Below are 25,000 nucleotides of genomic sequence, written 5' to 3'. Positions count from 1 at the left end.
TTAATAACCTCTTAGATCAAAACTCCTTCTAAAACATCTCAGTTTCATAGTAATCAAAACTCTTAAAAGCATTTCCATTTCATAAAGCATCAGTTCCCTATATTAATCAAAAACATCACTTTTCACAGTGAGTTGCTGTTCTGACTTGGTTACTTCTTAAACAAAGATGATAAAAATAGACATTTGAGTTAGCTTAAACACATTCATTGGGTTATGGCATAATTTGATCATAAATCACAGGTTATAATATCACAATGTTCCCTTATTTTTCTGTTATTCTGCCAGAGTCTCACGCTTGTGGCTGATTCTGGGATCTCATACCTCCATGTATCTCAACAATATATATACAATATGTAACATATATATATATAACAATATATGTGTGTGTGTGTGTGTGTGTGTGTGTGTGTGTGTGTGTGTGTGTGTGTGTGTGTGTGTGTGTGTATGTATATATACAGACCTGATCAAAATCTTAAGACTAGTTGAAAAATAGCTAGAATTTACCTTTTACACATTTGGATCTTAATGAGGTTTTAAGTAGAGCTACCATATGCAAAAGCAGAAGTGGGAGTGAGACAAAAAGCACTTTGAAAAAGTCATTTATTGAAAACAACAAGTAAACTGAAATAGGCTGTTTATCAGCTGATCAAAAGCTTAAGACCACAGGCTATAAAAGCCCAAATCTGCTCAAAATTCTCATTTTCTGTCAGGCATTCACACGGTCATGCCCTCCTGATGGCTAAACCTAAGAAGCTTTCTCTTCTTGAACGTGGTCGGATCGTCGAGCTGCATAAGCAAGGCCTCTCGCAGTGTGCCATTGCTGCTGAGGTTGGACGCAGTAAGACAGTCATTCTAAATTTTTTGAAAGATCCTGAGCATTATGGAACAAAAAAGTCGTCAATCTATTTACAAATATACAGTATAAATAACAGTGAATATAAGTAACAGTGAAAAATATTTGTAATACTTATAAAACATTTTAATCTACAAAATATTTATTTTTTCACCAGCCCTTATCTGATATCAGTCATAAACTGGGCACAGCCTAAACACTAAACATGCATATCGTTAGATTCTACATTTTACCGATGGTACCTAAATGACACACATGCTGGCTATGGCATACTCTGCCAGGCCTGGGACCAAAAATTTTTGGGAAACAGTGCAAAGAGTGTTCTGCGCCGATTTACTCAAGTTGATATGGAGTCATTTTTATTGACATGCGTTGTTTTCTATTAGCAGAATTTTCTGTGAGCAGAATGTGGGGGCTACTTTTTCCCTTCAAGTGACTCAGTCGAGATCTCTGTGCCTGCATCTGAACATTTATCACCAGGTGTGTCAGACCTCACCCTCTCATCCCACCTCCTCCTCTCTCTTCAGTACTTTATCATGTCGGCTGTACATTGTTTTGCCATTGGAGCATGGTAACAGTTAAATTGACTGTTTTACACGTCAGGCATGGAGAGACTGAGTCAGTGTGGAAGGAATAGTGCCATTTTCAACCACAATAATTTGTGCAGTAGCTACCAGAAGGGGCACCAAATCAGCCTAATTCACTTGCATAATGCTTGCACACTTGAACAAAAAGGTCGCATATCCGACCATTTTATTCGCAATTTGGGGCCCTGACATCATCCTTAGCACTAAGATAATTCCAATGGCATGGATTGACGCAATTATCACTGTATTTTTCGAAAAGGGTGGTAGAATCCAATATGGAAACTATAGAGGCATCTCTCTACTGAGGGTTGTTTTCAAAATCTTTGTGCATGTGATCCTGCAAAGGCTAAAATTGCTTGCGGAATAGATCTATCCCGAGTCACAGTGTTTGTTTTCAACTACAGAAGCACAGTTGACGGTATCTTCACCGTTCCAGTCAGATTACAGTATGATGGGTATTTTTTTTATATATGCAGGTTCAAAGCCAGGACAAAATTCCTTCGAAAATTCATCAGAGAGGCTCAGTACGCTGATATCATCACAATTTTTGGTGGTAGACCTGAAGGTTTGCAGTCTGTGCTGACATCCTACAGCGACCTTGCAAAGCATCTGCGTCTGCTTATTAACACAACCAAAGCCAACACCGTGTGCACTGGAGACCCAGCTGAGTTTTTTTATATATGGTACCAAAATAGCTAATGTCACATTCTTTAAGTAATGTGTGGATGTCCTCAATTGTTGGCATTCTTGTGAAGCTCAATCCAGTCCTGACCAAAAAGAACATAAAAATTTGTCCGGCATTTGCAAAAAAAAATATCTAGATGAGCCCCAGCTTTTGGAATAACATCCTGTGGACTGATGAGTCGAAGTGTACAAGTGGCCAAGTCAAAAGCCAGACTTGAATCTAATTGAGATGCTGTGCCAAGACCTTTAAAGGGCCATTCATGATCGAAACCATCTAATGTGGTGTAATGAATTAAAACTGTTCTGCAGAGAAGAGTGGACCAAAATTCCTCCATGGTGATGTAAAAGACTGATCACAAGCTATGGCTAACATTTAACTGCAGGTGTTGCTGCCAAGGGTAGGCCAACCAGTTATTAGGTTTAGGGAGGCAATTACGTTTTCACAGGGGTGATATAGATTTTCAGTAACTCTTCAATAAACCATAATTTAAAAACAATCTTCTGTGTTTTGTGGGTTATGTCTGTCTAATATTCAATAAATGTAAATATTAGTTTGATGATCTAGAACATTTAAGTCTGAGAAATATGCAAAAATCAGAGTTTTATAGGGAGGAAAATACTTTTGCACAGCACTGTATACCAAGAGGAGAGTTTTTCACATGGCGTAGAGGTGATACAGGAGGCCATCTGGTAAGTGCACCATTGTGTTAGACCAGGGGTCACCAACCTTTTTGAACCTGAGAGCAACTTCAAGGGTACTGAGTAGTACGAAGGGCACCTTGTTTGATACAAACTTCTTCAATAGCAAACGTGCGCCATCATCTTTAAACAATAATAATAATGAAAATAATATGTAAAAAGACTGATCACATGTTAATTATTCCTTACAATAATTATTCACGACGATTTCCACAACAATGACGGTAGGAAACACACACACACACATATATGGAAATCTGTTCCAATATTTAAAAGTCAGAGATATCCCATCTCTGAAACTTTTGTAAATATCTTTCTTGGTAGTTTTGTATGAGTCCGCATATTTGCAGCATTTTGTTCAAAATCACACCAGTTACATTTCTGTGCAAATTATCACTTCTAACATTTTTATTAAATCATTAACTGTCATCAAATCATGCTTCATTTGTACAAACTACTACCTTTGTAACATTTTTGAACAATTCATGAACTCTGTCTCATGTTTGTACAAATTATCTGTTATGTAAGAAAAAAAATCCACTCTTTCACATTTTGAAATGAATCCTATCACATTAGTACTAATCACCAGCATTTTTCACCAGCACTGCAACATTTTTAACAGATCATAACAACAAATCATTACATGTTTTCAACTAATTATTTTGCACATTTTTGTGTAATGGCACGGTGTTTTGAATGACAACATGTTACCTCTTTCTTTGTCTGTAAATGTGTGTTAGTGGGAAGCCTGGCATTGCAGAGCTTATCATGTCTTACCTTTACCTTGCAGCTCACAGTTCAGATGGTTCTGTTTCCCAGTGATGTCCATTAAAAATGCAAGGGCAAGAATCCACTCAGTGTCCTCAAGCAGTGAGGTGTCTTCCCCTTTGGATTGCATCAACTCTTTGATTTGGGCTAACAGTGACAAAAAACACTGCAAAACTGGTGCCCTGCTGATCCATGGGGTTTCTGTGTGTAGTAACAGGTCACCATGTTCAGCTGACAGCTCCTCCAGCAGCACCTTCAATGTCCTGATTGTTTGGCTTTGGAACCATTTATGATCTTCACGACAGGAGTCATCACATGATCAAATCTGGCCAGTTTTGTACATATATATGGCCTGCTGGTGAATGATGCAGTGGTAATGTAGGAATGTTGGGAAGTCTGGATCACCTCTGCATCGTCCAATGAAGCCTGCATACCGACCCGTCATGGAGGAGCCCCGTCCGTCGTCACTGAAACAAGCCTTTCTAATGGTACATTTTTCTCCATGAAGAAACTTTTTGCCGTGTAGTAGATGCCAAAGCTGCCTTTAAGTCCCGGGTTTTCCTGTCCGTAGTGCGCATACAGTCTATGTGCGCTACCAGGTGGCTAGTTAGCACGGAATCTTTGTGGCGGCTAAAGTAGCGTCTCTCCACGTGCCGCTTTGCCGACGCAATAGTCGCCCCGCAAATAGGACACATACATTTATCTTTAACTGTCGTGAAAAAGAACTCTTCCTCCCAGTCGTGAATAAATAGTGTTTTCTCTTTCACTTCTCTGTCATGTTTTCGGGGTAAAAACCACATCTAGCTTCCCAAAGTGTCTGCGCCCGGAAGCTTCAGCAAAGAGTGACGTGGTGGTTTGACATGCGCAGTGAACTTTGACTCGGACAAGGTCAAAGTTCATTTACACCGACGACATTTTTTTTTTTTTTTAAATTATCATAAATATTGTAATTTGAAATCTGCATTAATGTAAGTATTTTTGATTTAAAAAGAACAGCAACTATAATTTTTACAAGGAATTTCATGGTGACTAGTGTTATTTTTAGAACGTGTTGCGGGCAACTCACATGGTCTCTGCGGGCAACTCACATGGTCTCTGCGGGCAACTAGGCGCCCGCGGGCGCCGTGTTGGCTACCCCTGTGTTAGACAAAGCTGCTCACATTTGCTTGAAATTGTTTAAATGGGCCAGATGGTCCTTGGGGAATTCTGAAAATTCTCAGGATTGAGCCATTTTTGGCTGATTTGACAAGCCACTTGACAATACTTGCATGAACAATATATTATTAAAGCACAGTGCCTTATGGCCATACTGGCAACACACAGTCCCTCCCAGGATGGCAGTGTTAGTCGGTCCGCTAATTTTTTTTCCAGACCAAATGTGTTAGCAACTATTAATTGAGTTACAAAATTTGTTTCAGACAGTTGCATCCTCCTCAGAATGAACTCGTAACATGACAATCATCAGACGTCGCGTCGTTCACGGTGGCCCCGGTGGCTCTCTGGGGGCGCCGCCCTGTGGCTCCTACGGCCCGGGGGGAGGGGTGCCCTGTTGGCTTGGCCCTGCCTTGCCGTGATTGCTGTTCTGGACTTCGGGGTCCTTCACACTTGCATGTTTGATCAGGTCTCGCCAGCTACTGCCAAGTCCCATTTCAGCGAATGATGGGACCCACCAGAATGTGCTGAGAATCTCTCCAGACTCTCTACCCTAAACTCATTCTCTCTTGCACTAGTATCCTTTTCTGGCCTATTCTATTCTATTCTATACTATCAAGACATCCACAATTATGGTGCTCAGTACCGTTTGTTTAATTATTTATTTATTGATTTTCTTTTTCTTTTGTGCTGGTTTGGTTTTCTTTTCTTTTTTCAAATTTTTATTTATTTATTTTTTTTTTTTTTGATGGACAGTTAGTAATTGGGAATAACACACCACCTTACAATCTTTAATTGCAATAGCACCACCTGTTAATTTCTATCCCTGTTCGTCCTGTCCAGTCTTTGTTTCCCCCACACATCACTGAGGTGTAGCACTGCCCTCCCTGGCTTATAATAGGGAATTCTAATAAAGAATGTCTGCTTAGCTTTCAGGGAGGGCTGGTGATGGTCACACACATGCACTAAATATTAAAATATTTGGCTGCAAGACTAAAATATGCATCGATCTCATACAATGTTGACTCCCCTTTTGTGGAGTTAAACAATGAGAACAAATGCAGACAAAAAAAAAAGAAAAAAAAAATACTCAACACGTTTTATCATCAGCAGTAGTTACAGTTATAGAAACCAGTGCAGTGTCCGTTCAGTATATGCTTATCAGAACAGACCTCCAGTGTTGCTACTTGTAGCTCTCTCAAAATCGTGGACCAACTCCTACTTGATACAAACTCTCTATGGTTAATAAAATGTTAACACTAAAACACCAATTCGCTGACATTCGCTTAGGTTTAAGCCTACGCCTCCTGCATTTTTACCTAAAACTTGACCACTGGAGTGATATGTAGTTCAGATAATCATGTATTTTATCTCAGTGTGGTGCCATCAAAATAACTAAATTCATTTACAGATTGTAAAATAGTCTGGAACATTTGTTTAGGCTATTTTTAACAAGAAGTAAATTTTTAGTGATACTGCTGACAGAACACATTCTTTGTTGTTTGTTATCAATCGCAATAGCCTTTAGCCGTGTGTCCACTAGATACGTTTTTCCCGCATGTAAACGTGCCGCATCTGAAAATCGCGCGGATGGTGGGCAGTCACTAACGAGCCACAACATTGTCACATGACAGCGCTTGAGCTTCAGCGGGCCACTATGTGGTCACGGGACAGCGCTTTTAGCTTGATAGTGACGTGTCGGATAAACACAGCAGCTTGGCCACCAACTTTCTCTTTTATTTTGAAAACTTCAGCAAAAAGTATTTCTGAAAGCATTTGAGGCGAGAAATAAGCTGTGCAGTAGCTGAATCTGTCCTCGTTTTAGTTCACCGATGACTAGTTTAGATGTTTGAGGACAGTTTCGCGATGCGTGCGCTCCCCGCACGCCGCATGGACTTTGCATAAAGTGGAAGTCCAGTCTACGTTATGCAATTGAGCTGCAGCCCGCTCCGGGTAAACACACTGGACTCTGCAGCTGGAAACTCACCATATGTTGCATCCTGGTCCGGTTGCGGTGCGTGATGCTGTAGTTAACTCAATAGTTTGCAAAGTCATTTGAAACCACTGCATGTTACACTCTCTAACAGAAAGCAAAATGTTTTTTTTTCGATTGCCAGCTGTTTTAAGGTGGTTCATCACACTGGCCACAAGCCTCTTTGGGTTCACTTGATTTCTGCATTTTCGTTTGATAGTAAAGAGTTGCATTGTAGTACTGCTGAGATTCACTACCTGTACATGTCTTGATGTTTTATTTTTTAATGACTTTCTTTTTTCCTAATGTTATATTTTCTGGCAGACACTGAAATATGCCTTCCAAACCCATGACCGGCTCTGTTTTGTAATGGAATATGCCAATGGAGGCGAGGTGAGACCTCGCATGCTCATATTACTGTCACATGGAGATACACTAATGTCACTTGCTGTCATAGCATGCCATACACACTCAGATCTTCATTAATGGTCAGTAAGTGTTTGACCTTTGCTGCTCTCCCTTCTTTCAGCTCTTCTTTCACCTGTCACGAGAACGAGTGTTTACAGAAGAACGGGCACGCTTCTATGGTGCAGAGATTGTTTCAGCACTTGAGTACCTCCATTCACGTGATGTGGTTTACCGTGACCTGAAGGTGAATACACATCACATCCAAAAGTTCTAAAAAAAATTGTATATATTATGGAAAGAATGTAGGGTGGGGCATCTTTTTATGATGTCAGTTTAAGCCTATCATTGCCCACTCATTTTGTGCAGCTTTCTACTCTCCCTCTATGCTTTACCATTTTCAAAATCTACTTCAGCAACGTCTGGGGTAGCAATCTACTACAGTGAAAATTTGAGTTTTGCAAAGGATTTGGATTGTGCAGTGGGGTTACATTTCGTTCACAGACCACAGGGGCCAGTGCCCCTTGTATTTCCTGTCTGTTTCCCCCTCACATGTGCACAAGCTTGAACGTGCACTTTATATACTGAAATAGTGTTGTGAAGATCAGTCAAGTCACTTTGTTTTTCATTTGCAGAGTACATACAGGTACATCTCAAATAATTAAAATAATCTAAAAAAAAAAAAAAGTTTTTCAGAATTTAATTCAAAAAGACTCATATAGTCTGTATTGCATACATGTAAAGAGGAAATATTTATACCTTTTGACTTATTTTTTTACATTCAGATGATTATAGCTCATGAAAATCAGAAATCCAGTATGTCAAATTATTATATTATTTCATAAAATCAATCCAACAAAGGATTTGCAATACAGAAAAGTCTAACTTCTTAAAAGTATGTTCATTTATTCACTTAGTGCTTGGTTGGGGCTCCATCACCATGAGTTACTGCATCAATAGGTTGTGTCATAGAGATGATTAATCGTGGCACTGCTTAAGTGTTACTGAAGCCCAGGTTGTTTTGTTAGTGGCCTTTAGCTCGTCTGTATTTTTGGGTCGGATGTTTCTCATCTTATTCTTCATGGGGTTCAGGTTCATTGAGGTGGCTGGCCAATTGAGCACAGTAACATCAAGTCAGCAAACCATTTGGTTGTAGTTTTGGCTCTGTGGGCAGTTGCTAAGTCCTGTTGAAAAAGGAAATCTGTATTTCCAAAACTTGTATTTTGATGGAAGCAAAAAGTGCTCTGTAATCCCTCCGGACTTTGAACCTGATAAAGCACAGTGGGCCAGTCCCAGCAGATGACATGATACTCCAAGTCATTACATACTGCAGAAACTTCACACTGTTTTTAAAAACGTTGGATTCTGTGCTTCTCCATTCTTCCTCCAGACTGTAAGGCCTTGATTTCCAAATTTATTGCAAAATTTACTTTCATTTGAACAGAAGACTTTGGACCACTTAGCAACAGTCCAGTTTTTTTCTCTTCAGCCTACATGAGACACTTCTGACGTTGCCTCTGGTTCAGTAGTAGCTTGATGTTTGAAGTCTGGCAGTTGTAGCCTCTTTACTAAAGACATCTTTACTTGGTAGCTCTTTATACACTGACATCAGCCTCAATCCAGTTATTGTTCTTAAATCAAACAAGTTCCTAAATCAACTTTTGATAACTTAACAATCCTCTCAAGGCTTCTGTCATACCCATTGATCATGCATCATTTCCTACTGCACTTTTACTACTTTTAGTTGCTCAGTCTGCGTGTCTGTTCCTCTTTCTGCACCCAAACTCTTTGGGGAAGGCAGGAATCACTCACAGGTGACTGGCTGATTGATACTGGACCTAGAAAGAAGGACTCCAAACATGGCCACCTCCCTCAGCAATGTATAACAATGTGTGCTCTAACAGCAGTACATATTTTTTAGTGACCCTCCATATCTGTTGGGTTAAGCTTCTAAATAAGAGTTTCTCCCAGTTAATAGTGGTTTAAGAATCTATAACAGATGTTGTTTTTTTTGTTTAAAAAAGGAATAGGAGTCTCACAAGGTCAAGAGAAGGAAGTTCACACTTTTTGAAATAAAAGCCTCTAGTTCACTGAGAAAATGTTAACAAGATACAATGAGATGTAGTACACTATTTAAATAAAGGTTCTTAAATGTTATAAAAGGATTATCAGAGACTCTGAAATATACTGACTTTTCAAATTAACAAACTGCCTCATGCCTTCCCCTGTGCTAGACCATCAAAACAAAATCTCCCCGATGTTCAAAGGAGCTTACCAAACGGTTCTTCTGTCTGTCTCTGTGCAAGTGTTGATGGACAAATTATCTGGATCTGGATCTGGTTCACTTTCTAAATAATTCCATTACCAGAAGCAGAGCTTAGTGAGCAGATCTATTGCAACATGGATGTAAATAATTACTACTATCATTATTACTTTTAAAATGTCTCAATTTCATGTTTCACAAAAAACACTTGTATTGACAAGGAGTCAACAGGATTCTTTGAAATGCGCTACGCTTTCAAAGTAAAAGCTCTGACATGTTCAAAGGAGCTGACCAGGGTTTGCGACATACTTGGCACACATTTAGCATTTCTTCAAAAAAAATTTCTAGTTATATCTTTAACCTAATTCTGTCTTTTAGAATTGTTGTAATTATATGAATAGTCTGTCAATTGACTGAGGTCTGATTTGTATATTGCTTTCTTCTGCCTCAGCTAGAGAATCTGATGCTGGACAAAGATGGACACATTAAAATCACTGATTTTGGCCTTTGTAAAGAAGGCATTACTCCAGACGCAACCATGAAAACCTTCTGTGGAACTCCTGAATACCTGGCACCTGAGGTAAGGCACAGATTAAAAACAGTCACATTGTCCTGCATGTTTAATGTCTCCACCACATACTTAAGGCCAGTTCATGCTTTCAGCATTTGCGTACAGGTGACATAAATATTGTGCCTCCCCCCAAGTCCGCAAGAATCTGTGTGAGCTGTCTGTGTGCAGCCCACAATTTGTGGGTGTTCGACTGTCTGCTACCTGCACATGTGCCAGGAAATCAAGTGGTGTTTAAAAACATATGTTTGGTATGGGGAGAATCGTAGCTATCCACACCAACATTAACAAAGTTGTAATTGAAGTAGTTGTCAGAATTCAGATGAAAAATCTTATGCTATACTCACACACTGTACACAGCATACCTCAAAAATAATCGCTGACACAGTGCTACAGCGTAATCTGTAACCAGCTGCTGTTTCCCATTGTGTTTTTCTGTGTTCGATGTAAGGAGAAATGCAACCAGCGCATAGCTGACCCACGCAGCCCAATTGTAGTATGAACAGAACTGCGGATGCATCCGTTTATCAGCCTGCGAACACAGACGCGGAATACATAAATTATAATTACTAGCCACTTCATTAGGCACAACTATTCAACTGTATGCAATTATCTAATCATGTAACAGAAAGTCAATTCATGTAGACATGTCGACATGGCCAAGAGGATCTGCTGCTGTTCAAACCAAGCATCACAGTCAGGAAGAATGGTGATTTTAGTGACTTTGCACATTTATTGGAGCTAGAAAGGCTAGTACAAGTATTGCAGACACTGCTCCACTGGGATTTTCATGCGCAACCATCGATAGGGTTTACAGAAAATGGTTGAAGGCCATGGTTCTCTGAAAGAATGAGGTTGTGGATACAAGCAGGTGAAGTGACTTTTCTCTATAGAGCAGCTGTGCTCAGCTCAGGAAGGAGCTTGAATATTTGGAGGGAGCTCAGAGTAGAGTTGCTACTCCTTCAAGTGAAAAAGAGCCAGTTGAGGTGGTTTGGTCACCTGATTAGGATGTCTCCTGGAATTCCTTTGGGCCTTTTCCATGCATAGCCAGCTGGGAGGAGACATTGGAATAGCCTCAGGACTCGCTGGAGGGATTATATATATATCATCCTGCCGGGGAACCACTTGGGCGTCCCCTTGTGGAATTGGAAAGTGTGGCTGGTTCGAGGGACTTTTGAAATGACCCGCTACACCTGCTGCCTCTGTGCCCATGGATAAATGGAAGAAAATGGATGGATTGTCCTGAAAAGACAGCACAGACTTAGCAAAATTGGAAAATTTAAGATCAGATAAATGACATGGTCTGATGACATTCAGATCGCAAAATCAGAATTCTAGATAAACAACTTAAAAGCATGGATCTATCCTTCCTTGTATCAACAATTCAGACTTGTAGTGACAGTGTTATGTTTGAGGGACTTTTTTTTTTTTTTTTTTTTTTTTACACACTTTGGGCCCCCAAATGAATGTCAGTTAAACACCACAGCCTACCTGAGTATTACTGAAGACCACGTTGATATCCTTATCGCCCCAGTGTACACATTTTCTTATGGCTACCTTCAAGAGCAAAATACACTTAACACAAAGCTCATATTGTCTCCAGACTGGCTTCTTGCCTCACAGGAGATGGTTGAAGTTTTATATGACACTGGTTGGCTTGTCTTGGTTGCTTGCTGTTCCACTCCACAAACATTTGTCTGTTGAGTGATGAGGTACTATTTGTACATAAAAATCCTCACCTTTATTTGTCTAAATTATGCTGCTCTCATAATTTTGACACGCTCAAGGTTTATTCTGCTCTGTACTCACATGCTCTGGTTTTGAATATGATGGCTGATGCGAAGGCTGTAGGAAAATATTGTTCAAAGCTAAAAAGAAGAATGAAGCTTTGGATTGAAGAAGTGTACCTTTAAGTCATGTGTATGAAATATAAATACTCAGAACTGAAAACTCAGTCACTTTTTACAGCCTTAGTTGAAAAATTGTAATGTGTGTTCTTCCTCAGGTCCTAGAAGATAATGACTACGGCCGTGCAGTGGACTGGTGGGGTCTGGGTGTAGTTATGTATGAGATGATGTGTGGCCGTCTGCCTTTCTACAACCAGGACCATGAGCGTTTGTTTGAGCTCATCCTTATGGAGGAGATCCGTTTCCCCAGGAACCTGTCACCTGAGGCCAAGTCCCTCCTGGCTGGCCTGCTCAAGAAGGACCCCAAACAGAGGTGTTAGACCAGACTGATGAGTCTGCATGAATTGATTTTGGAAATACTTAACCACTTAATTCTCATGTGATCTTGCTTGCTCTGACAGGTTAGGTGGAGGTCCCAATGACGCAAAAGAAGTAATGAGTCATAAATTTTTCATCACAATTAACTGGCAGGATGTGGAACAGAAGAAGGTAAGACATTTTGAGACTGGAGAAGAGAAACTGAGGTTTGACTACATACACAAGTAAGTCTGACTGACTGCTTAGATAGTTATCTGTAATTTCAGAAACTTTGATCTGAGTTCATTAGCTTTTCATCTTTGGTCATACAAACAAAATGGTTACGTGTTCAAAGAAATGCACTAGATAGATGTCTTTATACAGTTGCAGTCACAATTAAAACTTCTTAGTAATTATATGACTAGTTTAATGCAAATATATCAAGTATTGTAGTATTTATACATATATACCCCTTGAAACTTTTGTGGGGGAGGCTGGAAGCTGTACCAGGCAGGCTGCCAGTCAATCACAGTCAATCAGACGACTATTCACCAGTAGTTTTGATTTGTGAATATTATTAAAGACACATCCAGAGTTAATTGATGATTTCAATATTAATTATGTCCATGTGATAATTCATCAAATTACAATAACGTATGGTTAATTAAAATGTGTTTTCTTCTGTATTTGACCTGTTGTCATGTTTTGGTAGTTAATTGACTGATTACAGAGGTCACATTTTGTAATGTATTCTTGTACACGATATTGTCACTGCTCCAAGTACCCTGTTGTGAAAGAAAACTGCCTAATAAAAAATGAATATGTAAATGGATCAGATTTTAACAGTAAAGTAATATTAAGCTTAGCTAAGCACTTCACTTAACTGTGCAGCAAATGATTTTCCTGCAGCAGATAAACTGTGTGTGGCAGCTCACCTGTCTGAGGTGTGAAAAGGTCTATGGTATCATTTAACATTAGATCCTGACCAGTCCTCTTTCAATATCGGGCATAATTTATAATTATGTAATTAATGAAGTTACCATTGTGTTGTGTTGAGACGTGTACAAGTGCAGATCTCTCTCACTTTGGAAGTGTTCACATTTGTCCTGCTGCTGTCTGATACTGCCAGGTTTTATAAAACTCAAAGAAAAGACTCCTTCAAACAGAACTAAACTTCAGCTTGTGAACGGCTCCACAGTTGACTGACTGCCGCTATACACAGCCTATACAGCCAATGTTGCATTTACTGAAATTTGAACATTAGAGTTTCAGTGAATTAACTTATCTTACCTGATCTGGGGTGGCCTCAGAGGTGACCAATAAAACTTCAGGGGTGGCTCTGGCCCCCACCTTAGAATCACCCCTGGTCATACATTTTTTTGGGGGGGAATATAGGTTTGGAATGTGGGTTTCCTGGAGCACCTAGAAAAACCCCAGGATGCAAATTTCCAACAGTTTGCAGACCCCTTCCAGTGTTGGTGTTGGATGATAGGGATGTGATCTACCCTGTAGTGGAGACACGAACTATGCCACTTGCATCTCAGATCCTCATCTACTTGTAGGCACTTAATCAGTCCAGCATGTTCCCAAGAGAATGGTCAGTTTATCAATATTTTCTGCTTCCTTTCTCAGCTGACCCCACTCTTCAGACCACAAGTGACATCAGAGACAGACACCCGGTACTTTGATGAGGAGTTCACAGCGCAGACCATCACACTCACTCCCCCAGACAAGTGTAAGTACTCCCTGACTGTGGTGTAGCTGTCATTACTGATCCAACACTGTCACTGATCAAGGTCAAGTTTTTTGGCAGGAACGTGACCACTGACTTCTGCTGGCTTGTTCTTACAGATAATAGCCTTGACTGTGAGGACCCCAGCCAGGAAGCACATTTCCCTCAGTTCTCCTATTCTGCTAGTATAAGAGAGTGATGGCATCTCTGGAACAACCCCCACCCCCCACCCACCCACCCACCCACACACATACACACACACACACACACACACTCCCCGAAATACATATCTTGGCCACATCCCCTACAATTAAAGCAAAACAAAACAAGAAACTGAAAAGCAGAACCTCCATCTTTATTGGCATTTTGGTGTGCCACAGGATCTAAGTGCCTTGGCTGGTGGCCATGTTATTGTGTAGAACGCCCCTCGTACACACTACCAACAAAGCCTGGTCACAGTGGCTGTACTGTATCAAATTAGACTTCAGTACCTCCCTTGGCACAACTCAGCAACACAGCTGCTGCGTTTTCACTTCAAGCCACCAAACATTTTAGACACTTGTCTTTTTATAGTCTTTTTTTTAAATGCCATACAGTTCCTTCATGATATTTTCAAGTGCTCTTCTTCAGAGGCGTGCGTGCGTGCATGCGTTTGTGTGCATGTGTCTTGAAAAATAGGGGGCAACAAAATTCAGACTGAATTCTTTAATCAGAGTGAGCCTGTGAGGGAATAAGTTTTGTGTATCTTTATATAACGATTGTCAGTTGTGCATGAAGAACAAGCAAATGCATAACACATGATGATCAAAATGTTATCATGAAAAAAAATCTAGTGAAATGAAAGTTTTAAACTGTATGCAATGAAAACAAATTCCTTGTATATTGGTTTGTTCTCATCCCAGAATATTATCTTTTGTAAGCAGATCTGTCAAGGGTGACAGCAATTAACGGTAATTGGGAACACCTTCATGTATAAGCTGTATATGTTATTTTGTACAACCTCCTCTCAAATCTGACCCATTTTTGATTTTTCTTGATCAGAAAAATACACACAATCCATCTGATTTTAGGAGGTTCATTCAGTACTTCGTGATTTAAAGCAAAGCTAATTACTTTCAGATGACCTATGTTTATAATGTAGCTGTATGTTTTCTGTGTTGTCAGGTTGTGTCTGTCACCCTGAGAATCCAAACTTGTGTCATTTACCAAAATCTGTCATGAAATGTCTTCTGAGATTGGCCAGTTTTATACTATTTACATACAACCAAGTTTTTGTACAGCTTTGTATTTAAGTATACCACATTTTAGAACATTTCAGAATGTTGACTTTTGTTGTTAAATAAAAACTATAGAAACACTCAAAATTAAGTACCAAAAGCAAAATACTAGCCAGATGATGTATTAGCAGTACTGTCGAAAAATGTTAAGAAAAACCTGAGGCTTGTTTTATCACCAAAGCTGAATTCACAGCACTATCAAACATGTTTAGATGTATTGTCTTTCCTCTCTTAGCCTCCAAAGTTAACTGAGTAATATTTCCAGTTCACCCACAAATGTTCGATCTTATTATTGTAGCCTTTTAATGAAACTTTCCTCAGATCAGAACTCACCATCTTTTACTTAATTTATTGGAGATTTTACAAGTTTTAAACTGTTGCTGAGACTTCACACATTTTAATGTCCTCCTGGTATCTGAGTCATCTTTGTCATTTTTATCCTAAATCTTTCTTTGATAACAGTGTTACATCTGAACTATAGCTGATTCTCACGTCAGTGTGCCACTAGATGCATCAAGAACATGGTTCATTGTAAATGTTGAGTTTGAGTTCAATGGTGCAAAGATATCTTTTAATCAATTCAATTCTTCACCTTGGCCATATTAACATTAGGTGGATGAGTGCATCTTTGTGATTTGTAACACTGAGTGTAATACCATGCATTAAAATTTGCCCAACATGATATTTGTGCTACACTGTTGAGTCACCCATAATAAAAAAGAACTGGTGCAGACAACCTTCAAAACTTAATGTTGCTTACAGAACCTACCACATTTTTACACAATTTCCATTATTTTTTAGCTTTGTCTAGTTTTTCTTCTGGTATAACTCTCACTATGCTGTTTTTCATCATCCTTATTGTATCTCCTTCACAGATATTCTCATATTATGAAAATTCATAATGGTTGAAAATGATACATGTATTATCCGTTTCATTATTCAAGCAATTAATTTCTATTTGTATAGACATTCATAGGAATGTAATTCGGAAAGGGAATGATCCAATACAACTTTTAACTGTCTTAAAACATCATGTTTGTGTCTGAATCATTTTCAATATTTCAGATGTTATCAGCAAATCTGAGATCACAAAAGGTAGAACTGAAAAATTGGCTGTTGTCTGCCACATACTCAGCCTTGCTAATTGCTTTCTCTGCTGTTAGTGTAACTACAGGCACAACAAATTGATTATACATAGGCCCAGGTGTCTTTCCAATGCTACTTTAAGACAACTTTTAAACCCTGCTGCAGACATACAGTGTTGGTAAAAAGTATTGGCCCCCTTTTTGATGTCTTGTTTTTGCAAAATTTCCAGACTTTAATGTTCCAGATCACCTAACTAACTTGGAAAATTGAAAACCTGTATCGCCCCTGTGAAAAAGTAATTGCTCCCCTAAGCCTAATAACTGGTTGGGCCACTCTTGGCAACAACAACTGCAGTTAAATGTTTGATAGCTTGTGATCAGTCTTTTACATCTCCATGGAGGAATTTTGGCCCACTGTTCTCAGCAGCATTGTTTTAATTCAGCCACATTATAAATGGTTATCAATCATGGATGATCCCTTTAAGGTCTTGCTACAGAATCTCAACTGGATTGAAGTCTGGACTTGGATTTAGCCACTGTAAAACTTTCATTTTGTTCTTTTTGAACCATTTAGAGGTGGACTTGCTTGTGTGGTTTGGGTCTTTTGTCATGCTCCGTAACCCATTTGTGCTTGACCTTTGGCCCATGAACTGATGTTGGATATTCTCCAAGAGGATTTTCTGATAGAGAACAGAAATTATGGCTCCATAAATTATAACAAGTCCAGGTCCTCAAACCATCACACTGACACTACCAACAATGAAACCAAATAGCTTGTTTCATTGTTGGTGTCATGTTCTTCTGTAGAATGCAGTATTAGCTTTATACCCGATGTGACAGACCCATGTCCTCTAAAAGTTCCATCTTTGACTCATCAGTCCACAGTCCCAAAAGTCGTGGTGTACTCACTCTGTTTCCCCCTGTGTCCTTTCTCTGAGTGTACCTGGTCCCAGAGCTGGATGCTTTCAGGTCTGCGGTTGCTGTCCCACCAACTGGCTTAGTCTCCATCACGTCCACTGTGGGATGCTGCTGCTGACCTTCCACCAGCCCACTGCTTCCAGCTGCCCATTTCCACCAGTCTACTCTGCATCGCCCTCACTATACTTGATGTGCTCATCTATATACTGTTTCAATTGTACTACCAGCTATATATGTAGTATATTTACTGCCAGAGCCTTACAACATAACAGTAAACTTATGAATCAATTTCAATGTTTGCTTGTACTTTGTATCATTTATCTTTTCATGCATGTATCCAATTGTGTGTTCCTTGTTCCCCACCCTCCTCTTCTCCCATCCCTCCCCCTCTCCACCTCTTTACATCTCTACCCCTCTGCCCTTCTACCTCTCTACCTTTCTACCCCTCTACCTCTTCTGTCCCTCTCAACCCACCGGCCAGCAGACATATGGGTCCCCCCACATGAAGAGCTCGTTCTGCTCAAGGTTTCTTCCCAGTTAAAAGGGTGATTTTTCTTGACACTGTCGCCTTTGGGCTTGCTCTGGAGGTTCAGGCATATGGGTTCTGTACCACGTCTTCAGACAATTTGACCTGTAATTTGTGCTATATCAATAAAATTGAAATTGAATTGGAGCTCATCTTGATATTTTTTAGCAAATGCTGGACAAACCTTTATGTTCTTTTTGGTCAGGAGTGGAGAAATTGAACTCAATTGAAAAATGAATTTGGCCATTTGGTAGATTGGTAGCTAAGGGGGTAATGACTTTTTCACATAGGACAAAATGGGCTGGACAGCATTTTTCCATCAATAAATCATTTAAAAGTGCATTTTGTGTTTTCTTGGGGTATCTTTGTCTTGCATTTAAATTATTTTGATGATCTCAAACATTAAGTCTGACAAATATGCAAAAATAGAAGATTTATGTGGAGAGGCAAATGCTTTTGCTCAGCACTGTACATTGGTTTTTAAATTTAAAAGTTTTGCAGCAGTTGTTCTGCCAGCCATGTTCTGTGACTGCAAAGGCTGAGGTCACAACCTTCAAATATATTCACTCAGCTCCAGAGTTTGCATGGTTTTCCTCACTTTTCACTCAATGATCAGACAGAAAACATTGTTTGCAGAACATTTAACACCAATGCATACAATGAGTTGACAGTTATGCTCACAATATTGTCAGTCGTCTGCCTGAGGAGGAGACACCTGATCTTGTGGTAGCTCACTCGTATGAGAATATGCAAAGGTACAACACTTGGAACTCAACTGTGCTCACCAGGCTGGTCTTGAGCAGGCAGAGCAGCTATGTGGTTGCGATGTGTTAATGAAAGTGGAACCACCTTTTTTACGCTGTCATACAGTGTACTTAACAAAATTTTGGAAGTGTTTTCAAGACCATAGGAGGAGCATCTCTCTTTGTCAGTGAAAGTGAAAATTTATTTAGATGTGGCATTGGAAATTTACAATCACATGTAATGCACACTCAGAGGATGCAGAACATGGTTACATTATACATAAATTATTTAAATGATATTTAAGAAAATCTGACTTCCTGGAAGAATCTAAGGTAGTTAACAGACTACCAAAAAATGTAGATTTTTCAGTGAATTTCAGCACTAAAACACAGTAAAATTATTGTTTTCTTTTCAGACCAATACCTGGTTTTGACAACATGATTTGGTTTTACTGTTTGGGAGTTTATGGTACCTTTAAATGTGAGCTTTTGTTCCTAAAAACAATACATAAACACGGAGGAAACTGTAATATCTACAATATTCAATTAACAACATTAAGATGTTAATAACAAAAACTATCTGCACATTGAAATCTAAATCCTTGATCACCCCTAAAAAGTTCATCGCTAGGGGCTGGAACTGCAGAAGAGTAAGAGTAAAAATCGGATTCTTATATCCACCAGAATGCAAATTGCAGGACATTTTGAGCTTTATTTTTTTATTCTGTCCACACTTACAAAACTCCCTGTCAGTGCACTACCAAGACTCTTGCGTATTAAGTGGCTGTAGAGTGGAGCTTTCTAAGTTATGTCATGTTCAGACAATGGAAGAATTGCATCGTTATGTAACCAGGTAAACGCTGAGTTCCTCTGCTGGACCAGACACACGGGAGTCGAGGTGCTGCACAGCTCTCCCCCAGCAGGGAACGTGCTGCCGGGAGCGACCACGCCTTCACGGCCTGTCTCACGTGCTGCAGCAGACATCCACCGTTTACTACGCTGCGTTCAGGTCCTGTTGGAGTAAACGAGAAACAAAATCTTCTGGTAGTCTTTCTGTGGCTGACCGACTAATCCACAGCACATGACACGCACATAATTTTTTTTATTAGTATAATCAGTATATTAAAAAAAAAAAAAATACTCAGTGATTTTAAATGATTTGGTTGGTTCATTTAAAGCTGACTTGTGCATTTCAGCTCAGGAACGGCATTTGAAGCATCTAAAATTCATGAAGGCTGCAGTAACGTGAACTTCATGTTTTCAAACAAATTCCTTCTTCAGAATGACTTCAACAAATGTGATAAATATGAAGGCAAATGTTGCATACGTTGATTGGGTTTGAATGTATCGCGTTGACGACATATTTTACCTAAGTGCGCATTTGAGCTCAGGAACACGATTTTGAGCGCATAAAATTCATGAAGGCTGCAGTAACGAGAACTTCACGTTTTCAAACAAATTTCTTCTTCAGAATGACTTCAAAAATGATAAATATGAAGGCAAATCATGCTTAAATTGATTTGGTTTGAAGGAACTGCAGAGACATATTTTACCAAAGTGTGCATTTCAGCTCAGGAACAGCATTATAAGCATTCAAAAATCACGTGAAGGCTGCAGTAACGTGAACTTCATGTTTTCAAACAAATTTCTTCTTCAGAATGACTTGAAATGTGATAAATATGAAGGCAAATGATGATTAAATTGATTTGGTTTGAAGGAATTGCAGAGACATATTTTACCAAAGTGCGCATTTCAGCTCAGGAACAGCATTTTAAGCGTATAAAATCGTGAAGGCTGCAGTAACGTGAACTTCATGTTTTCAAACAAATTCCTTCTTCAGAATGACTTGAAATGTGATCAATATGAAGGCAAATGATGCTTAAATTGATTTGGTTGGAAGGAATTGCAGAGACATATTTTACCAAAGTGTGCATTTCAGCTCAGGAACAGCACTATAAGCATTCAAAACTCATGTGAAGGCTGCAATAACGTGAACTTCATGTTTTCAAATAAATTTCTTCTTCAGAATGACTTGAAATGTGATAAATATGAAGGCAAATGATGATTAAATTGATTTGGTTTGAAGGAATTGCAGAGACATATTTTACCAAAGTGTGCATTTCAGCTCAGGAACAGCATTATAAGCATTCAAAAATCACATGAAAGCTGCAGTAACGTGAACTTCATGTTTTCAAACAAATTTCTTCTTCAGAATGACTTCAAATATGATAAATATTAAAGCAAGTCATGCTTAAATTGATTTGGTTTGAAGGAATTGCAGAGACATATTTTACCAAAGTGCGCATTTCAGCTCAGGAACAGCATTTGAAGCATCCGAAACTCATGTGACGACTGCAGGAACGTGAACTTCATGTTTTTAAACAAATGTCTTCTTCAGAATGACTTCATCAAATGTCATAAATACGTAGGCAAATGATGCTTAATTTGATTTGGTTTTGAAGGAATTGCAGAGACGAAATGTTTTACCATGATGTGCATTTCAGAGCAGGAACAGCATTATAAGCATCTAAAATTCATGAAGGCTGCAGTAACGTGAACTTCACGTTTTCAAACAAATTTCTTCTTCAGAATAACTTGAAATGTGATAAATATGAAGGCAAATGATGCTTCGGTTGATTTGGTTTGAAGGAATTGTGGAGAGGACATATTTTTACCAAAGTGTGCATTTCAGCTCAGGTACGGCATTTTTAGTGTATAAAATTCATGAAGGTTGCAGTAATGTGAACTTCGTCTTTTTAAAAAAATTTCTTCTTCAGAATGATTTGAAATGTTATAAATATGAAGGCAAATGATGCTTAGGTTGATTTGGTTTGAAGGAACTGCAGAGACGACATGTGTATTTCAGTTTCGGAACAGCATTTGAAGCATCTAAAATTCATGAAGGCTGCAGTAACGTGAACTGCTTGTTTTCAAACAAATTCCTTCTTCAGAATGACTTGAAATGTGATCAATATGAAGGCAAATGATGCTTAAATTGATTTGGTTGGAAGGAATTGCAGAGACATATTTTAACCAAGGTGTGCATTTCAGCTCAGGAAAAGCATTTTAAGCATCTGAAAATCATGTGACGACTGCAGGAATGTGAACTTCATGTTTTTAAACAAATGTCTTCTTCAGAATGACTTCATCAAATGTGATAAATACGTAGGCAAATGATGCTTAATTTGATTTGGTTTTGAAGGAATTGCAGAGACGAAATGTTTTACCATGATGTGCATTTCAGAGCAGGAACAGCATTATAAGCATCTAAAATTCATGACGGCCGCTGTAAACGTGAACTTCATGTTTTCAAACAAATTTCTTCTTCAGAATGATTTGAAATGTGATAAGTATGAAGGCAAATCATGCTTAAATTAATTTCGTTTGAAGGAACTGCAGAGACATATTTTACCAAAGTGCGCATTTCAGCTCAGGAACACGATTTTGAGCGCAGAAAATTCATGAAGGCTGCAGTAACGTGAACTTCACGTTTTCAAACAAATTCCTTCTTCAGAATAACTTGAAATGTGATAAATATGAAGGCAAATGATGCTTCGGTTGATTTGGTTTGAAGGAATTGTGGAGAGGACATATTTGTTACCAAAGTGTGCATTTCAGCTCAGGTACGGCATTTTAAGTGTATAAAATTCATGAAGGTTGCAGTAATGTGAACTTCGTCTTTTCAAACAAATTTCTTCTTCAGAATGATTTGAAATGTTATAAATATGAAGGCAAATGATGCTTAGGTTGATTTGGTTTGAAGGAATTGCAGAGACGACATGTGCATTTCAGTTTAGGAACAGCATTTGAAGCATCTAAAATTCATGAAGGCTGCAGTAACGTGAACTGCTTGTTTTCAAACAAATTTCTTCTTCAGAATGTCTTGAAATGTGATAAATATGAAGGCAAATCATGCTTAAATTGATTTGGTTTGAAGGAATTGCAGAGACATATTTTACCAAAGTGTGCATTTCAGCTCAGGAACACGATTTTGAGCGCAGAAAATTCATGAAGGCTGCAGTAACGTGAACTTCACGTTTTATAACAAATTCCTTCTTCAGAATAACTTGAAATGTGATAAATATGAAGGCAAATGATACTTCGGTTGATTTGGTTTGAAGGAATTGTGGAGAGGACATATTTTTACCAAAGTGTGCATTTCAGCTCAGGTACGGCATTTTAAGTGTATAAAATTCATGAAGGTTGCAGTAATGTGAACTTCGTCTTTTTAAACAAATTTCTTCTTCAGAATGATTTGAAATGTTATAAATATGAAGGCAAATGATGCTTAGGTTGATTTGGTTTGAAGGAATTGCAGAGACATATTTTACCAAAGTGTGCATTTCAGCTCAGGAACAGCATTATAAGCATTGAAAAATCATGTGAAGGCTGCAATAACGTGAACTTCATGCTTTCAAACTAATTTCTTCTTCAGAATGTCTTGAAATGTGATAAATATGAAGGCAAATCATGCTTAAATTGATTTGGTTTGAAGGAATTGCAGAGACATATTTTACCAAAGTGTGCATTTCAGCTCAGGAACACGATTTTGAGCGCATAAAATTCATGAAGGCTGCAGTAACGTGAACTTCACGTTTTCAAACAAATTCCTTCTTCAGAATAACTTGAAATGTGATAAATATGAAGGCAAATGATACTTCGGTTGATTTGGTTTGAAGGAATTGTGGAGAGGACATATTTTACCATAGTGTGCATTTCAGCTCAGGAACAGCATTATAAGCATTCAAAAATCACATGAAAGCTGCAGTAACGTGAACTTCATGTTTTCAAACAAATTTCTTCTTCAGAATGACTTCAAATATGATAAATATTAAAGCAAGTCATGCTTAAATTGATTTGGTTTGAAGGAATTGCAGAGACGTATTTTACCAAAGTGCGCATTTCAGCTCAGGAACAGCATTTTAAGCATCCGAAACTCATGTGACGACTGCAGGAACGTGAACTTCATGTTTTCTAGCAAATGTCTTCTTCAGAATGATTTGAAATGTGAAAAATATGGAGGCAAATGATGCTTCGGTTGATTTGGTTTGAAGGAATTGTGGAGAGGACATATTTTTTACCAAAGTGTGCATTTCAGCTAAGGAACAGCGTTTTGAAGCATCTAAAATTCATGAAGGCTGCAGTAACGTGAACTTCATGTTTTCAAACAAATTCCTTCTTCAGAATGACTTCAACAAATGTGATAAATATGAAGGCAAATGTTGCCTATGTTGATTTGGTTTGAAGGTATTGCGTTGAAGACATATTTTACCAACGTGCGCATTTCAGCTCAGGAACAGCATTTGAAGCATCTAAAATTCATGAAGGCTGCAGTAACGTGAACTGCTTGTTTTCAAACAAATTCCTTCTTCAGAATGATTTGAAATGTGAGCAATATGAAGGCAAATGATGCTTAAATTGATTTGGTTTGAAGGAATTGCAGAGACATATTTTACCAAAGTGTGCATTTCAGCTCAGGAAAAGCATTTTAAGCATCTGAAAATCATGTGAAGACTGCAGGAATGTGAACTTAATGTTTTTAAACAAATGTCTTCTTCAGAATGATTTCATCAAATGTGATAAATACGTAGGCAAATGATGCTTAATTTGATTTGGTTTTGAAGGAATTGCAGAGACGAAATGTTTTACCATGATGTGCATTTCAGAGCAGGAACAGCATTATAAGCATCTAAAATTCATGAAGGCTGCTGTAAACGTGAACTTCATGTTTTCAAACAAATTTCTTCTTCAGAATGATTTGAAATGTGATAAGTATGAAGGCAAATCATGCTTAAATTAATTTCGTTTGAAGGAACTGCAGAGACATATTTTACCAAAGTGTGCATTTCAGCTCAGGAACACGATTTGGAGCGCAGAAGATTCATGAAGGCTGCAGTAACGTGAACTTCACGTTTTCAAACACTTTCCTTCTTCAGAATAACTTGAAATGTGATAAATATGAAGGCAAATGATGCTTCGGTTGATTTGGTTTGAAGGAATTGTGGAGAGGACATATTTTTACCAAAGTGTGCATTTCAGCTCAGGTACGGCATTTTAAGTGTATAAAATTCATGAAGGTTGCAGTAATGTGAACTTCGTCTTTTTAAACAAATTTCTTCTTCAGAATGATTTGAAATGTTATAAATATGAAGGCAAATGATGCTTAGGTTGATTTGGTTTGAAGGAATTGCAGAGACATATTTTACCAAAGTGTGCATTTCAGCTCAGGAACAGCACTATAAGCATTCAAAACTCATGTGAAGGCTGCAATAACGTTAACTTCATGTTTTCAAATCAATTTCTTCTTCAGAATGACTTGAAATGTGATAAATATGAAGGCAAATGATGCTTAAATTGATTTGGTTTGAAGGAATTGCAGAGACATATTTTACCAAAGTGTGCATTTCAGCTCAGGAACAGCATTATAAGCATTCAAAAATCATGTGAAGGCTGCAATAACGTGAACTTCATGTTTTCAAACTAATTTCTTCTTCAGAATGACTTGAAATGTGATAAATATGAAGGCAAATGATGCTTAAATTGATTTGGTTTGAAGGAATTGCA

General features: G+C 38.5%; 1 protein-coding gene across 3 annotated transcripts in view; it reads left to right on the top strand.

Annotated features, from left to right (window-relative positions):
• The window catches only part of LOC111584424 (RAC-beta serine/threonine-protein kinase-like), a 54,940-nt gene extending 37,100 nt beyond the window's left edge, over positions 1-17,840 (top strand). For all 3 annotated transcript variants that reach the window (XM_035940650.2, XM_055017081.1, XM_023293581.3), the window contains 7 exons: positions 7,040-7,108; positions 7,245-7,367; positions 9,835-9,963; positions 11,957-12,171; positions 12,260-12,347; positions 13,788-13,890; positions 14,007-17,840. In XM_035940650.2, the coding sequence (XP_035796543.1) occupies positions 7,040-7,108; positions 7,245-7,367; positions 9,835-9,963; positions 11,957-12,171; positions 12,260-12,347; positions 13,788-13,890; positions 14,007-14,086 (807 nt within the window). In that variant the 3' untranslated portion in view covers positions 14,087-17,840. The remainder of the gene's footprint in view (positions 1-7,039; positions 7,109-7,244; positions 7,368-9,834; positions 9,964-11,956; positions 12,172-12,259; positions 12,348-13,787; positions 13,891-14,006) is intronic.
• The last annotated feature ends 7,160 nt before the right edge of the window (positions 17,841-25,000 follow it).

Source organism: Amphiprion ocellaris, chromosome 14 (assembly GCF_022539595.1).
Source record: "Amphiprion ocellaris isolate individual 3 ecotype Okinawa chromosome 14, ASM2253959v1, whole genome shotgun sequence".
Lineage (NCBI taxonomy): Eukaryota > Metazoa > Chordata > Actinopteri > Pomacentridae > Amphiprion > Amphiprion ocellaris.
Note: the sequence above shows the minus strand (reverse complement) of the source record. Positions and strands in the feature narration are given on the sequence as shown.